Raw genomic sequence first — 18318 nt, 5'->3', positions numbered from 1 at the left:
TACTATTTAGCCTGTTTAATGCATGCAATTTCATGTTTTTGGTTGTTTATGTGCAAGTCGCGACATTCTTTAGGTCTAGTTGGACAAGAAATGCCTTCAGTTCTTCTGATAAGTCTGATCTAAATCCTGAATATATATATATATATTAGAAAATATATGATAAAAACCTGATGTTGGCATGTTAATCAGACAGGGAAGGGCCCTGTCTGATTAATACTGGGAATCAGCTCAGCCCAGTGAAACTAAACTTAACATTTCAAATATGTATATGCTTTATTTTACCCATCAATTAATCATAAAGCAATGGATAAGGAGATTGATAGAGAAACGGACCAATAAACAAAATCTATAATGAAATGAGATGTTGCTGAGGGATTAAGGCACTAACCATGACTCATTTTAACGCTCTAAAAAGTTTCTTTCTCCACATCAAAACAAAAGGGGCAACCGCTACCTTTCTGATGTAAACCTCCAGTTCTGTTCTCTTTTTAGTTGGGTTGATGTTAATTGTGTGTCTCTGACAGGATTTTGGAAAGTGCCCTCGACTGCGTCTCTTCACTCAGGAGTACATCCTGGCTCTCAACGAACTGAATGCTGGGATGGAGGTCGTCAAGAAGTTCGTCCACAGGTGAGACACCGTCCCGCACAACAGCACGTGTCCGTGTCAACGGGTCCCACAAGCTCGCCAACGCCCCGCTGGGTCACATGTAGACACGTTAATGAAAGCCTCCTAACAACACTTAGACTCTCCATTACTCATACTTAAAGCAGCGTGAGGTGATGGTGTGCTGTGACTGATGCTGAACCTTCAGTAGACGGTTGCCATGGTATCTAACCTACACCCATGTGTGTTGCAGCATGCACGGGCCAACGGGGCAGTGCCCTCACCCACGTGTCCTGCCAAACCTGGTGGCAGTGTGTCTCGCCGCCATTTACTCCTGTTACGAGGAGTTCATCAACAGGTCAGTCAGTACACACTCACTCACAGTCTTTTTTCAGAGCACGATGGAGTTTGTAAACTTGCCTCACCTCCTTCACTTCCCTTTCCACTCATGTCTTGACATCTTGTTTATCTGACCGCTGCAGTGTGAGCAGCTCAGATCTGTCTGTGGGTCAGCGGCATGGAAGGCTAGAGGAGCCTAAGCTCCCCTGGGGCTTCACACTGCCTCACTGCTTGTGTACAAAATGGCTACCTTAGTCAATGTGTGCTCTTTCCTGACAGTGAGTGTTGTAGGTGACAGAACCATATATAGATAGATTTACGGACATTATGTGAGTTAGACTCTATATTCTTTATTAAACTTCTGTCAATAAGAGTCATTTGATAATGTACGAACAAGAAGTGCACAACTGGTTGAAGTCTGTGATAATGATTGTTACCCAGAACGAAATGCGTGTTTCCAAGTATTATTATTGTTGGCGCTGCTGTCAAAAAGACACCCGGACTCTCCTCAGCGCCTAGCAACAACACAGGACATGCTTCGTTTTGTTGCCCATAGTTACTCCGTAGTTCTTCTGTAGAGAGGAGAAGTTCGCCATGGGACCAGGAAGAAATATGTTCAGTAGTCAATTGCAATGATCTCTGATTTTTTTAATTATGCCATGAATTACACACGTTTGTCAGGAAAGTCGCAGCTCGTCGTAGTTTTGTCGTAGTATCATTTAGTTTCTTGTGAAAGTGATCAGTGAACAACATCTGTCGTCTCGCACAATATCACCAACACAGACGTTAGCTTGGCTTGCTAGCTAGCTAGCTAGCTAACTTAGACATGCCCATGAACAAATGTAAAGTGATCTCAGCTGATGTGTTGAATCAAGTGACTCTTTTTATCAGAGCCAGACCTGTTGTAGGTGTGAGTACATCCTGGTACTAAACACATCGTAGGCATCGTAGCTTCAGAAGTCACTTACGCCACTTCTGGGTATTTTCACTTATACCTCATACATTTCTACAGTTTTACACTTTCTTGATGTGCAAAATTATTATTAAAATTGACAAACGTGTGTGTAATTCATGGCACAATTCAAACAGGATCAAAAAGTTATTTGTTTCTCACCCTTGACTGCAATACATATTTTTTAGGAACTACGGTCCCATGCTGGTCATCTGAAGGACGGGACTTCGTCTCTCTATAGCCATCACTGGGCATGGTGGATGGATGATATGGGATTTTATGGCAGATCACGATAAAAAAACACTCACAATAACTTGTTTGTGGTGAATTTTTATTATCGGTATAATCGTGAATCTTGATATTGTCTAGTTCGTTACCATGGCGGAGAAATACAAAATACAGGAATTATCATGTCAGAAAGAACAGACTCTTACAATGTATTAATTCAGGGGGACCTTATGATTTATGATGACCAGACATTTCCTGTACATCTTAATGCTGTCCATAGTGGACACATTTACAGCAAACAGATGTAGTGTGAGAAAGAAGCTCAGCCACAGCAGACACAGTACCTGTTAGTTCAGCTGTCGTAGTCGAAGGGTCATTCTTTTTTCATTGATTGGACAAACACACGATTGTTAATTTCCCACATCTTGTAGGACTAATATGAAGGAAACAGTACAAACAGTAATCTGCAGTGTTACCGGGAAAGCGGATGAGATACCGTCCCGTCCCGAGACCACAGTGTGCCATTTCAAATCTAAGCTAATTAGCAAAGTTCCAGTTTATTATTTATTTCTCTTTAAAGGAACAATAACTCTACAGTGTAATACAAGGTCCAACAATTTTTGTCAATAGATTTACATATGCCATGGCACATTAGAGAAACCAAACAATTTCCCAGAAATAGAAACACTTTCCATCACCAAAGCTCAGTCACAGTATGTTTGCTTTCTGTTCCAGTGGTTTCCATTGAAATGGTCGTGTTTCTAGTGTGTTCCATGGAGGCTTTGTGTTGACTGGAGATGTGGAAGTATAGGCTAACCTGACTCATTAGCGTCATCTCCTTCGCCCCAGAGAGGATCATTCTTAGTCCATTTTTCCAAGCCTCCAGCACACGGAGGAGCCGTCCCTCTGGTGACCATGTCTCTTGGATCCTTTGTCTCTTCTTTTGTCTTTCCCTTCTGTCATTACACTTGTCTTGCTCATACTTCCATTGACATGCTGCTGTACTTTGACACTCCTGCATTGAGTAAAGGATTTGTATCTAGTCCAATTACCTTTCCCCCCTCTTCCCCCTGCAGTCGGGACAACTCCCCCAGCCTGAAGGAGATCAGAAACGGCTGCCAGCAGCAGAACGAACGGAAACCCCCCATGCCGCTCCGTCTGCTGCGCCCCGAGCCTCTGACGCCGCCTCCTGCCACCCTCCTGCCCCTCTCCGCCAACCCCAGCCCCCCTCAGCCACCTCCCCCCGCCCCCTCAAACCCCGCCCCGTCCATTCCCTTCTCCTCCCCGAAGCCCACCCTGCCCCTCTCCCCTCCCCCCTCCGTCGTCAACTCCAGCGAGATCCTGGTGGAGCTGGAGCGGAACAACAACTCGGCCAACGCCAGGCGGAAGGGCGGGCCGTCGGGGGGCGACAGCGAGCCCAACCTCATCGACTGCCTGCTGGTCAGCCCGGCCGTCAACACTCTGTCCATCCAGCTGCCAGCGCAGGCCGACCGGGTGCTGGGCTGCTTCGCTCTCATCCTTAAGATGCTGTGAGTTGACAGATCACTGAGTATGAATGGAACCCAGAGTCAGATAAGACGATCAGTAGCTGGAGCTCTAGGTGCTATCCAGAGATGAACCAGGGGACTAGCAGTTCCCCCTGCATCCAGTCATTGGATCTACCTTTATTCTAATGTTACTATTGATCTCCTCCTCTGACTCTTGACTGTATAAGACCGCAACAAGGGCAACATAACTGCTGTTAAAGGGCCAGTGTAGTTGCCGATTTCAACCACCTAAATCCCCCTCTGCTCACTCTTCTTTTTCCAAGACTGTGGTTACGTGAGCCACCGAGTGCAAAACCGTGGTAACGCCATTCTCCTCGCTCAGAGGCCACCCATACCATAATGACACACAGCAATGGGGGTCGGACGGTGGCTGGCAATAGCATGCTTTTGCACTCGGTGGCTCACTGTACCCCAGTTAACCAGCGTGTTGGAGAACTACGGTGGCCTTCGGGTAATGTAAAAATGCAAAGGCTCTCCAGAGCCAGTGTTTGTCCGTTCTGGGCTACTGTAGAAATATGTAGATGTAACGTGTCATTCTAAGGCAAAAACACAACGATTGTTAGTATCAGGTGATTATACACTATTTAAAACATAGTTATGAATATCATATTAATTTCTGCTAATAGATCTTCCTTCAGCTCTTTAGGATGGACTTGAACACATGGTGGAGAGGAGTAAAGTAGAGATCACACAGCAATGGGCTTGAAACTCAAAAACAACTTCTTAGAGGTGAATTGGTTCGTTGCACTCCCGTTGCTCCAGGATCCCCACCATGTTAAGATCCAGGTCTGTGATCTGATCGCTACGTGCTAATAGCTAATTCTGCACTCGGCATTCACGGTGATGCTGCTTTCTTTAGAAAGAACATTTTCCCTCTAATACTTTGGTGATTCATGCCATTTTAGACAAAAAAGGTGGACTGCCATCAGTTCTCAGTCGTTCCTGTGTGTTTTCTGCCCCACAATGAAGTGTCCCGTCTACATGAATACTTAGCAGACAGTGAAGTGTTAGTTCACCTGTCCTGTGGGAGATTCTCAGCTTCATGTCTTATGTCTTTCAACTGTCCACATGGCCAGTGACAGTACTCACAGATGTGCATTCAATGATTTAGACAACAGACGTAACCAGTTCTGTGTGTGTGTGTGTGTGTGTGTGTGTGTGTGTGTGTGTGTGTGTGTGTGTGTGTGTGTGTGTGTGTGTGTGTGTGGGTGTGTGGGTGTGTGGGTATGGGTGGGTGGATGTGTAGGTGCAGTAACCAAACAAGATGGCCTAAAAAGCGTTGCTGTGTCTGTACGTTTGTAACCGTGGTGTGATGCTGCTCCAGCTTCTGTTAAAGCAGCGCTGAGATGACGCAGGCCCACGGCTCGTGTTTCAGCTACTCCTTCATCTCTGTGTTCTCCAGGCTGCACCCTCCTCTTTACATTGTCACACCGACTCACTTCATCTCTTTCTTTCCTCTTCTTTTCACAACCGTCCGTCTCGGTCAGGTCGGACTACGATGACTGGAGACCTGCTCTGGCCAGCCTGCTGCAGCCCATCCCCTTCCCTAAAGAGTGAGTACACACACATCACAGCGACGCCATCGCATTCTATTCATTTTTCTAGCGATCGCTCATTCAAGCCACATAAACGACACAAAAAAAGCTTGAGATGCGTAATTCTATTTACTAATTAAGTACTTCAAACTCTTCAGCGTGTTTTTGAAAAACGGTATTAACGGTCAGCTGTGGCAGAAGTATCAAGAAACTATACTGCAGTAAAAGGAAGAATACCACAGTTTGATGGTAGACAATGTCAAAAGCTTATTTCATTGAAAGTTCAAAGGTCTTTTGGAAAAATGTACCTCAAGTTATAGAAGTTGTTGTGGAGCTGAATGTCTTTAGGAGTTCTATTATTATATGCTATATTATTATCATTATCTCCTCCAGTGTGTGATTGTCTTTCTACGTATTTAGTGTTGTAGCGGCTTGAGGTGGAGCTCATTTTACCTTCCTACCTTATGTACTGCTGGATAATTAAATTTTTAACACTTTCAGAAACTCATCATATGTCTTGTTTGTAAGTACTACACAAGTAAGTAATTAAGTATTTAATTACTTACTTGCTATGTTTTAGTGTGTGCTGAAAGCCTAAACGCTGTTTCGGAGAAATGTGGATTAGAGGCCTTTTGAAGCAGTCCAAAACCACCACAACCATAATCACACACTGTTTATGGTTGTTTATATCGGCGTCCTTCCTCATTTGTTTCCATTCCCTTACATCACTGTCTCTGGGGGTGTGCACATGTTTATAGGAGGGTTCTGCTGGGGCCTGGCTTCTGACGTGGGTGAGGTACCTTAACACACCTCTGGGGGTCAGGAACTGGAGGGGCCGTCTCTCTCTCCTCAGAGAGCCCACCATAATTGGCTGTAAGCAGCTCCGGGTTCTTCTTCGTAATTGGCCGGCTGATCCAGAGCTTCATTCGCTGGCTAATGGCTGGCGGATGACTTGTTGTTCCTCCAACGCTGGGACACACCTGTTCCTCACCTGCGCCACTGTTGCCGGGTCGATGGCTTCGGGCGTCATTAAGAAAGGCAACAATACTCCCCAGCACCCTGTAGCTGAGGATATAATGAGTCACATCAGTGCATGAGGCGCGCGCACACACACACACACACACACACTAACATTCTCACATAAGCTCCTGCACACACATGCAGAAACACACATCTGTTATTAGGTAACTAGTTTTCTCCTCATGTCTTCATGCTCGGACGGTTTTGCAAATAGGGACCACTACTTACAGTTTTAAAGGACAAGTTTTTGGGGGAAATATGATTATTTGCTCTCTCGATAAAAGGTAGATAAGATTACCAGCAGTTGGTTAGCCTAGCTTAGCATAACGACTAGAAAGAGGGTGGGGGGGACAGCTAGCCTGGCAGTCCAAAAGCACCTCTAAAGCTCACTAATTCACACGTTATACCGCTAACAGGCAAGACCTAGTCTGGACATTACTCCTGTACAATGGAACAGTTGTATTTTTCTTCTTTTTTACTCAGTTTTATATGGATTTAACAGAGAAGATAAAGTGTGTTCATTTGATGGCTTTAGAGCCACTGGTAGGTGGATTAGCCAGGCTAGCTGTTTCTAGCCTTCTTTATGCTAAGCTAATTATTCGACAGCTATATAATCACCAGACAGACATGAGAGTGGCGTCAATCCTGTCATCTAACTCTTGGAAAGAAAGAAAATATGTATATTTTCCAAAAATATCAAATTATATATTTAATTAATACATTTTAAATTAATTAAGTTTATATTAAAAAACATCATGAATTATGTCTAATATGGAGCTGAATATGTATATTTATTTTCCCTTGCTCCTGTAATAGCTCACACAGCACAATCCAGCAGTACGCCACCTTAACCAATGGCCTCTCACCTGCAGACCAAACCACCTCTTTCACAGCCATTAAAGGGCTTCTTATTCATTTTTACCCTTTTTACCCTTCCGTGAAGACCCGCCCTACTCTGCCTCTGTTTGGCCAGTACTCGTTGCCGTCTCCGCTTAATTTCATTTGCTGATGAACAAGATTGGTGGAAGTTAAGTTAGTTCAGGTTGGTTTAGGTTACGTTAGGTTAGTTCAGGTTGGTTTAGGTTACGTTAGTTTAGTTCAGGTTAGTTTAGTTTAGGTTAGTTTAGGTTACGTTAGTTTAGTTTAGTTAAGGTTAGTTTAGGTTACATTAGTTTATGTTACGTTAGTTTAGGTTACGTTAGTTTAGGTTACATTAGTTTAGGTTATGTTAGTTTAGTTTAGGTTAGTTCAGGTTAGTTTAGGTTACGTTAGTTTAGGTTACATTAGTTTAGTTCAGGTTAGTTTAGGTTACGTTAGTTTAGTTTAGGTTAGTTTAGGTTACGTTAGTTTAGTTCAGGTTAGTTCAGGTTAGTTTAGTTTAGGTTAGTTCAGGTTAGTTTAGGTTAGTTCAGGTTAGTTTAGGTTACGTTAGTTTAGTTTAGGTTAGTTTAGGTTACGTTAGTTTAGTTCAGGTTAGTTCAGGTTAGTTTAGTTTAGGTTAGTTCAGGTTAGTTTAGTTTAGTTCAGGTTAGTTCAGGTTAGTTTAGGTTAGTTCAGGTTAGTTTAGGTTACGTTAGTTTAGTTTAGGTTAGTTTAGGTTACATTAGTTTAGGTTACGTTAGGTTAGTTCAGGTTAGTTTAGGTTACATTAGTTTAGGTTAGTTCAGGTTAGTTTAGGTTAAGTTAGTTAAGGTTAAGTTAATTAAGGTTAGTTCAGGTTAGTTTAAATTAGTTAAGGTTAGTTTAGGTTACATTAGTTTAGGTTACGTTAGGTTAGTTCAGGTTAGTTTAGGTTACGTTAGTTTAGGTTACATTAGTTTAGGTTAGTTCAGGTTAGTTTAGGTTAAGTTAGTTAAGGTTAAGTTAATTAAGGTTAGTTCAGGTTAGTTTAGTTTAAATTAGTTAAGGTTAGTTTAGGTTAGATTAATGATTTCAACTCAGTTCTGGATTCACGAGGATGGCAGCCTTCTTGTTTAGTGCTCTCAGATATAATTACAATGTCCTGATTATGGGAGAAACATTGTTTTTTAAATGTTGCTATGTACGTACTTAATGTTAACCTTAATGTTGATATGGCTCACTGATTAACAGGAACATTTAAGAAGGGCGTTTGGTATGAAAAAGGTTGCCAACCCCTGGCATTAACCTCTAGAGCAGGGGTGTCAAACTCATCTTCACTCTGAGCCACATCAGCATCACGGTCGCCCTCAAAGGGCCGGTTGTAAATGTCAGACTGTGTAAATGTAACTACTCCTAACATTTTGGTAAATAACTGTCTCTGCATTTGATTATTGTTTATTCAAGTGTAAAAATGTTGTACATGCAGTTATATAAAGGGTGCGTTTGCACAATCCCACGTGAAGTATTTCATGTGTTGTAAAGACACGTTTAAAGTCGTCTTCAATGTACTCACAATACATTTATATGTCAAATGTAGAGTAACCAGCCAAACAGCTGCTTCTACACTGTGTGTTTAAGTATCTCATCATTATGACTTTCTATCTCATAACTTCGACTTTGGGGATATTTTTATGATCAAGTTGTTTTTTTTGCTGGCGGATTCGCAGGCCACATAAAATGACGTGACGGGACAGATTCTTGTAATCAGGTGGCAATCTTAAAGCTTTTAGAGATACCAAATATAGCAAATTGAGCCACATTTTTACATGTGTATAATGATGAGCTCACTGCTGATATATTAGTACATTACACAGGCACAGCTACAGGAGCAATTTTTGGGGTTAAGTGTCTTGTTCAAGGACACATCGACATGCGATTAGCGGAGCTGGAACTGGGGATCGAATCGCCGATCCTCTGATTGAAGGACGGCCCTGCTATCCACTTAGCCACAGTCACCCATAGTACAACCAGAAAAAGACCTAGAACAAGCGGATACAGAAAACTACATGAGGGATTGTTGACAACTGTGTCCTTTGTATCCATAGTATCCATTTCTCTGACCTGGTATCACCACAGCAGCATCTTACAACTGCTAATAAAATAGTTCTAATGATCGTTACAATGTCGTCTAATGTAACAATCAATTCCTACAAGTTCACAAGCTGTTGTCTTGTGTGCTGAAAAAGAGCTCTACACTCCTCTGATCCCGCTGACTATCAATATAAAGTCACATGTTGTCATCAGCTTGACGTCCTGTAAGAAGTAGCACAAACTGATCTCTTGGTATACGCTGTAAATGTGAGCCGGACTGCTAGAAAAGCATTGAATGAACATTAGTTTTATCACACTGCTCGGCTCAGAGTGTGTTGGGCTCTAACCTCTAACCTCTCGCCTCTCTTCCTCTCTCTTCAGGGCCCTTGCACATGCCAAATTCACAAAGTAAGTACCTCCGACACCAAACGCCGTCCTTCAGATTCAGTACGATTCCAGTTTGAAAACCACCTGACGTTTGTGTCTTAATGCTTCTGTCCAAACAGGGAACTGAAATATGTCATTCAGAGGTTTGCGGAGGACCCGAGGCAGGAGGTGAGTGTGTGTTTCTGCAGGTTCACCACCGCTTCAGCCTCATAGCACATTTCTGTAGAGATTCACCAACAGAAAAATGTGTTTTTTCCCAGGTGCATTCCTGCCTACTCAGCGTGCGTTCAGGTAAAGACGGCTGGTTCCAGCTCTACAGTCCGGGAGGCGTGGCCTGTGATGACGATGGAGAGCTGTTTGCCAGCATGGTGAGTGTATGGAGACACACAGAGAGGTAAATTCAACTGTTAGTGCGTGGGACATAATAACTGTCTCTCCTCTTCCTCTCCTCCAGGTCCATATCCTGATGGGCTCCTGCTACAAGACCAAGAAGTTCCTGCTCTCGCTGGCTGAAAACAAGCTGGGTCCCTGCATGCTGCTGGCCCTGCGTGGAAACCAGACCATGGTGGAGGTGCAGAGCTTTCACTTTTCATTTTTCTATGATTTCTTTTATCAATGAACATCCTCTATTATTCTTCATCATTCCTCATGGTCTGTTGGTGCATTAACATGTGGTAGTTTAGTTTGAATCACCTTTTTATATCGCCATTTATTGTGTGTGTGTGTGTGTGTGTGTGTGTGTGTGTGTGTGTGTGTGTGTGTGTGTGTGTGTGTGTGTGTGCGTTGTAAGGTGAACAAAGTCAACTTAAAGCAGCATACTGAAGTCCATGTGGCTGTAGGGAGAAGGAAGAGAAGCGCTGCAGCAGTGAGGCAGACATTAGTTGTTTATGCATATAGCACATTACTGAAGCGCTAGTAGAAGTAGTCACAGTAGAAGTGTGTGTGGTTTTCATTATAGATTCATCTGCCGATTCTTTTCTCAATAGTAAATGACTTAAAAATAGTGAACAATGTCCATCACAGATGACCAGAGCTTCACTTTATGTCAGAAACCAACATCCCATTTTAGGGACTGGACAGCAGAAAGAGACAGATTGTAATCGATCGATCACTGAGTTGAATAATTGTGAAATTGAGGGAATTGTGTCCATTTCTTTCCGAGGGGAGACAGATTTAACAAAATCTGGTGATGCTAGATCCTCCCAGTCTGCACCACAGCTTCCTGTTATAACGTTGAAGTATTCACGCTCAAGACAAGAAACCCTGATGACATCACTGTGACCTCAAAGCTCCTGCAGAGAAGACATCTTCACTGGTTTTCTCCAGCTCTGCCCCGTAGTGCTCCTCATAGTGAGTGTGTCTTTGTCTGCTCGTGTGTGCAGATCTTGTGTCTGATGCTGGAGTACAACATCATCGAGAACAAAGACACCCAGCTGCAGATCATCTCCACCCTGGAGAGCACCCAGGTGGGCCTCCGCATGTACGAGCAGCTCTGCGACCGACAGAGAGAGCTCAAAGAACTGGTGAGTTCCTGCCCCAACACGCACACACACACTCGGTACCCGAGGAGAACATGGTGCTGTAATCTCTGGCACCCCTGCAGTTGTCGTAGATCTGAACTGAGAACGTCTTGTTCCAGTTCGTCCCACATCTCTGCTGCGTTCAGCCTGTTGGAGTGAAGGTTCTGCAGGAGAAAGCGAATCACCAGTTTCTCATTATGGACAAATATTCCCGTCTGACCTACTTAACAATCCACAATTCCAAAACAGCAACTGTTAGAAGGCCCCAGCATGCGCTGGATGAGATGAGAGCAAAGAGTGATGCGTGGTGTTCACACACGTGTGTATGAACAGTTCCACACACACGCACACATGTGTGTATGAACAGCTCCACGCACACGTGTGTATGAACAGCTCCACGCACACACACGTGTGTATGAACAGCTCCACGCACACATGTGTGTATGAACAGCTCCACACACACGCGTGTGTATGAACAGCTCCACACACACGCGTGTGTATGAACAGCTCCACACACACGCGTGTGTATGAACAGCTCCACACATACACGTGTGTGTATGCACAGCTCCACACACACGCGTGTGTATGAACAGCTCCACACACACACACATGTGTGTATGAACAGCTCCACACACACACGCGTGTGTATGCACAGCTCCACGCACACATGTGTCTATGAACAGCTCCACACACACACGTGTTTATGAACAGCTCCACACACACACACATGTGTGTATGAACAGCTCCACACACACACACGTGTGTATGAACAGCTCCACACACACACACGTGTGTATGAACAGCTCCACACACACACACGTGTGTATGAACAGCTCCACACACACACACGTGTGTATGAACAGCTCCACACACACACACGTGTGTATGAACAGCTCCACACACACACGTGTGTGTATGAACAGCTCCACACACACACACGTGTGTATGCACAGCTCCACACTGAACCCTGACACATGTGATGTCATGTTCTCTATCATCATGACATACTACTGACTCCAAAGACTACTGAGGCTATGTTGCAGTTTCAAGCTTTTGTGTGTTTAATGTATTAATAGAATTGATACAACATACAGTAGCAGCATAGCAGCACTCTCAACATCATGTCAACCTTCAACAAGTGTTTACTGTGAGCTTCATACATGTTTCACTTTCAAGATTAGGACTCAAGACATATGAGTTGAATCCTCCATTTCTGTATTTCCAAGATATAAAGCTGGTGAAATGAATATATATTGTCCTGCGTTGGTCTACTTTTGGAATATGGAGAAACCATAGTAATGACTAGCGGTGAAGGCGAGATCTACCAAACGTCTCTGAAACAGCAACCATACCTCAGTCCTCTGGAGGAGCTCTAGTGTTGGATTAAAGGGTCACATCGTGCTCTTCTTCAGGTTCATACCTGTATTTTGGTATTTTGGGTTCTAACTAGAACATGTTTGCCAGTCGGCTCTGATTGGTCGCCGTCTTCACAGCGGATGGGCTTAAATATCATGTTCCTAGAACCATGTTGAACTGTTGTCGTCCACAGCGATGCTAGACTGTGATTCACAGTAGTGACTGTGCACCCACATTTAAACAGCCGCTACATTTTGTGCCTTTAAAAAAGAAATAGCTATAAAAACCATGCTTCTGTATCTATCATAATCCTACCATTGTATGTAGATTTTAACACTTTTTATAACTTTAAATACCATTCATTACAATTATGAATCACTCACAGATTCTTAGTTATGACCTAGTTTCTACTTAGCAGTGAAACAAAGAATACCTGCTCAGTTCACATGTCTGTCCAAAGACGTGGACGAAAAAGACAAGAGAACGTGCGCTTCCCTGTTCTCCTCATTTCGTTTGTCTTCCTCTAAATGCAGTGAGAGATCATGTTTCTGGTATTATGGTGTGTTTGGGTAGAGGCCTCACATGTCCCTTTTTCCTGGATGTGACATGAACGCAGCATGCGTGCAGCCGCTCACACACACCACCTACTGTCTGAAAATGTTCCTGCAAGGCTTTGAGCTCAGACGCCATCTTTTTGTTTTGTCTGTCTGCTCCTCAGCAAAGGAAAGGAGGCCCCACCCGGCTCACTCTGCCCTCCAAGTCCACGGTGAGACCACGCTGATGCCTTCACTGCCTCACACACAAAACCATTTCATTCCATCAGAAGATACTCGCGTTGGCTATTTCAATATGGAATGTGTTTTTCCCTCAACATTTAGGACGCAGACCTGGCCCGCCTGTTGAGTTCGGGTTCTTTTGGGAACTTGGAGAACCTGAGCCTGGCCTTCACCAACGTCACCAGTGCCTGTGCCGAGCAGCTCATCAAGCTGCCCTCACTCAAACAGCTCAACCTCTGGTCCACACAGGTACACACACACACACACACACACACACACACACACACACACACACACACGCACACACACACACACACACACACTGGTAACCACCAGTGATCCGATAGATGTCTCATGTCCTCTCTTTCTCTGTTGTTTCCCTCCTTTAGTTCGGGGATGCAGGGTTAAGGTTGTTATCCGAGCATCTGGCCTGTCTTCAGGTTCTGAACCTGTGTGAGACTCCCGTCACCGATGCTGGTCTGCTGGCTCTCAGTTGTAAGGAAACACACACAGAATGTCTATCGCTGTATCACTGTCTGTACACTTATGATTACAATATTAATATTGATAAAGGGGACATATCATGAACACCTTTTCAGTGCACACACATTTGGGTATCTGGAGTTTCTACCAACCGACGACCTGTGAAATACGACCTCCGGGTTGTTTTTGGGCTGTCTAGGTCAGAAAGCATGGCATTCAACAAGCCAATCAGATGTGTCTCACCTTCCTGTGTCACGCCAGGCTCATCAGAACAGACCACAGCTTGAGAACTTCCCAGAGCCGGTTGAGACAGGAGATGAGCCACTGAGTCAGTTTCCTGTATCTGAGTCACGTTGGTTTAGCCCCGCCCCTTTAGGAGACAAGCGGCAGGTCGAGTTTAATAACTCCAATGGGAGAAGTGAACACAAATGATGTCCAATTATTTCACTATATAGCCACCAAAGTCAACATCGAATCACAATCCACATATCCTCTGAACATTCTGACACTAAAATGACACAAATCAGGAGGAAATGATCTTTGTCCGAGACGTTGCTCTGTCTCAGCAACGCACTCTCCCAAGATCGGGCAACTAACGTTGTCGAACTTCGTCGCTAATACATGAACCCGATCTGCTGCTCTAACCGTGACTGTTTGCCTCTTTCAGCCATGAAGAGTCTGTGCAGTCTGAACATGAACAGCACCAAGCTCACCGCCGACACATACGAGGACCTCAAGGTACGACCACAAGACGACTCAAACCAACTGCAAACATGTCACTTCACAATACTGGTCTAACCTGGCCCTGGAAAACACAATGCAACAGGCATTTATATCTTTTAAATATGCATTCATATTTATATTGACAGATGAATTGACATGCATTTACTCGTGAAGTCAACAGGGGCTCAATACTCAGCCTGCAGTAGTAAGATAATGATCAATGAATATATAGTAAAAGCTGCATTAATCAATACTTTTATATTCACAAAGGATTCAATGAATATGTGATAACTGTCACATGATCAGTAGAGAGAATGCAGCTTTAAGACTCTTCCACATTGAGGTTGTCCTCTGGTTGTATAGAAGTCTATGAGAAAATGACTCTACTTCTCTCTTGATTTATTACCTCAGTAAACATTGTAAACATGAGTTTATGGTCTCAATCTCTAGTTTCAAGTCTTCTTCAATACAGCATGATGTTCATTTAGTAAATGATGGTCCATTTAGAGTCAAACAGACCATAAAGCAGGGGATGCTTTAGGGCGGGGAGTTGTACGTGCTAAGCTAGGCTTAACAAACGTACCCGTCTGTACGGGTGCAAAGAGACAACATTGATATAAATAGTTTGATCTGAGAAAGAAGGATATTTGGTGAGTTTCTCTCCATCTGTCTCTCTCTGCAGGCCAAACTGCCCAACCTGAAAGACGTTGACGTTCGGTACACGGAGGCCTGGTGATCAACCACACGGCCCTCATACACAGCCAGACACACACATACACACACATGCACACACTGCACACAGGCTCAGACACATCACATGGAAATTGTGTAGTGATGTCAACTCCATCGTTAGACCAGGAACTCTGACACGTCAGAGGAGGAGCCTTCATCATCTTCAGCCGCCATCACCAGGAAGGAACTGTCTAGTCAGTGTCCCTTTTTTTCCTAAATGAGAAACTTTTATGGACCTCGCCGCTCCCCTTACCTCCGTCACCAATGCTCCAAGGACCTTGTGATCAGAGGACATGCAAGGAGCCGAGATGTGGGACAGAAGGGACACCTTTCTCTCTCCGTCTTTATCTTCTGGCCGTGTCTCACATACAGCTTTCATATCCAGTCCAAGCTCTCCCTCCTCTGTGAGTGTGTTGTGAGGAAAACATGAGCCTTCCTCTCTTTTCTCTCTCTCTCTCTCTCTCTCTCTCTCTCTCTGTCTCTCTCATATGAAGGCTGGACACAGCAGCTCACATTCCACTTCTTCTCCAATCCGATCCGCTATGTAGCTCTCCAGAACCGGCCGTGGTGACCTGTCCCTCTCGCGCTCTTTGGCTTCGGTGTTCAGGTTCAGATTCTGGTCTCTTTCATTTGGAAAATGAGGTGCTACCTCCGAGAGAGAAGAGTCGCGAGACTGTGCCTATTCCTCTTAACGCGACACGTTCACACACATTAAAAAAAAGGTTTTTATCAACTTGAATGAACATATTTTTCCAGACATCTGTGCTTTCATATACTGTGTGTTTCTATATAAAACATATATATATATATATGTCGTGTATATATATATATATATGAGGAAAACCAGTGATGACATTTCAGAAACATTTGGGGACCTCTGAAGGAACGATGGTGACGTTCCTTGTTCCTCTCACTTGTTGTCCGTGTACCATGCTGATGATCTCTCATTACTGTTGAATAGGACAGCTGTGTAGCAGTAGCCAGGTGGTCTGGGACCGCCTCGTATGTATTGTGTCTTTAAAGCCTCCTCTACTCCGTCTCTCCGGGGTTATTACGTCCTGGCAGGAATGAAGTTCACCGGCTCCGTTTTCTTTTTGCATTGTACAACAAAAGAAGCCAACCAAGAGGATCTCTCTCGTGGATCTGTAAAGCAGACCCATCACCAGCTGACTGTTGTATATTGTCATATCCTCTGCTTTTTTTTTTTTTGGAGGGGGGGGCTTTTTTGAGACGGTTATGAAAAAGGAGAAAGGACACTTGCCACACATCGTCATGGAGTTTAGTTTTAGTTTTGTGCACTTGTAGCTTGAAGACAACGTGAGTGTGGTTTCAGTACTGACAGGTGGAGAGACTCCGAGGTTTGGGTGAAGAGTCGCAGTGCCTCTGGTGGAGCTGTGGATGAGTTGCCTATTGTGATCTTTCTATCTGTCACAACACCTGTTTTTAATTGTTCTGCTGTATTTATACTACGCCATAAAACATGGGGGACACTTTTAGGCTGTTGGGAGGATTCACTCCCATGAAAGGATGGAACTAAATTATTGTACATATTTTTTCGCATTGGGCTATAAGGGACAACAGATTGGGGGGGGGAAAGGCACCTTTCTGCCACATTTGCCCGTCTACGTTCCCTCCAAATGTTTCGTACGTTGTGTTAACTGCCCCGACACACTGTCAGAACCTCTTGGTCCTCTGTCCGGTCTGGGTTGCTTTCTCTCGGGCACCCTAGAAAACATGAGACAAGTCCGCTCTCCACCTTTCTCCCAGTCAGCCGCGCTCTGACTGCATCCATCCGGTGTATGTGTTGGTGCTCGGGATGTTTGTTGAACGGAGGCAGAAGCTGCAGCAGAGGACAGGACGCCGTCCGCCACGAGAGGCTTTGTTTCCTATTTATTGGGTCCCGTGACCGTTTTGGGTTTGGCCTGCAGACTCGGTTTGTGTCCGGCCGTCTTTGGGTCTGGCTCTAGGACCTCTTTCATATCCTGTATGATGTATATACGAGTGTATATAGTCGTCTATATTCCTCTCTTTGAACCCCCCCTCACCGTTTACCCTCCTCATCCCTTTTCTGTATCTCACAGCCTCCCATCATCGGCAGGCTGGTGTCGCCTTCATCTTACGCGTGTGTGGTTGTTATGTTTTTCACACAAAGTGCACTGTAATCTAACAAATGTTTTTCACAATTTCTTTTATGTTTTCCAACATCTTTGATTTGATCACTTTAATCAGACATTTGTTTCCTGTGTTGTCGTCGTTTGTTTTTTTGCATGTACATGTCGCTGCGTCATCTGGTATTTTTATTTTGTAATTTTGTTTTTATAAAAAGGTTTGAAAATTTGATAAAAGGGTCTGATCACTATCTCACTGAGGTTAAGGACTGAAACGGAGAGATCCCACCTAATGACTTTCTGATTGGTTGTTGCCACGAGTCTGGACGGATCCTATTGGTCGAGGCAGTCAGGATTTGAGTGATATTGCTTTGCTAAAAAGCCAGTACTGGTACCGATGGACTGAAGCTGCCCCCAGCTGAGCTTTAATCATTGAAGTTGATCTGTTTTCATATAAAAGAAATCCTGCAGATAATCATATCAGAGGTGGACCAGCTGACTGAACCTTATCCTTTTAAATCAGGCGTCAGTGGAACTTCACTGTCGTTTTGTTTTATCCCTCATGTCCGGGTGTTTTAGAGGAACTTGACATTTTGGACAATAGGCTTTTTGAGAGGATTGATACGTGAAAGCGACCTGTTCCTTTAAAGAAGTGGGCGGTGTCTCTCTGAACTCCTCCCACTGCTTGTTTTAGGGTGTGTCTATCCTGTGGAGCTCCTCCCTCTTGTTCATCACCTCTGTTTGTAGTTCATAACAGGGTCACATGCCTGACCAATCTGACAGACTGAATAAAACTAAAGAACTTGATTTCCCACAATTCCTTGTAGTAAGAAAATGTTTTGGCAGCTGGAGAAAAAGGGCGTCGCCCATAATGTTTCTCTCTTTTTCAGTCTTTCTCCACATTGATCTGCTTCTCCTGCTGGGTCATCATCATTATTATTATTATTATTATTATTATTATTATTATTGCTGCTGCTGCTCTGGCTGTTGTAATAAAAATACAAAAGATCATCAACAGGAAAAATAACTGATGTGAAATAATTTCAATCAAAATAAATTGTCTGTGAATATGTTTCA

General features: G+C 44.0%; 1 protein-coding gene across 1 annotated transcript in view; it reads left to right on the top strand.

Annotated features, from left to right (window-relative positions):
• cmip (c-Maf inducing protein) overlaps positions 1-18318 on the top strand; it is a 47340-nt gene extending 29022 nt beyond the window's left edge. The window contains exons 8-21 of the mRNA XM_079162672.1: positions 525-628; positions 858-962; positions 3200-3652; positions 5158-5223; positions 9538-9564; positions 9663-9711; positions 9804-9911; positions 9998-10114; positions 10926-11066; positions 13138-13185; positions 13298-13444; positions 13585-13690; positions 14346-14416; positions 15084-18318. Coding sequence (XP_079018798.1) covers positions 525-628; positions 858-962; positions 3200-3652; positions 5158-5223; positions 9538-9564; positions 9663-9711; positions 9804-9911; positions 9998-10114; positions 10926-11066; positions 13138-13185; positions 13298-13444; positions 13585-13690; positions 14346-14416; positions 15084-15137 — 1596 coding nt within the window. The 3' untranslated portion in view covers positions 15138-18318. The remainder of the gene's footprint in view (positions 1-524; positions 629-857; positions 963-3199; positions 3653-5157; positions 5224-9537; positions 9565-9662; positions 9712-9803; positions 9912-9997; positions 10115-10925; positions 11067-13137; positions 13186-13297; positions 13445-13584; positions 13691-14345; positions 14417-15083) is intronic.

This window comes from Pholis gunnellus, assembly GCF_910591455.1.
Source record: "Pholis gunnellus genome assembly, chromosome: 7".
In the NCBI taxonomy this organism is placed as follows: Eukaryota; Metazoa; Chordata; class Actinopteri; order Perciformes; family Pholidae; genus Pholis; species Pholis gunnellus.
Note: the sequence above shows the minus strand (reverse complement) of the source record. Positions and strands in the feature narration are given on the sequence as shown.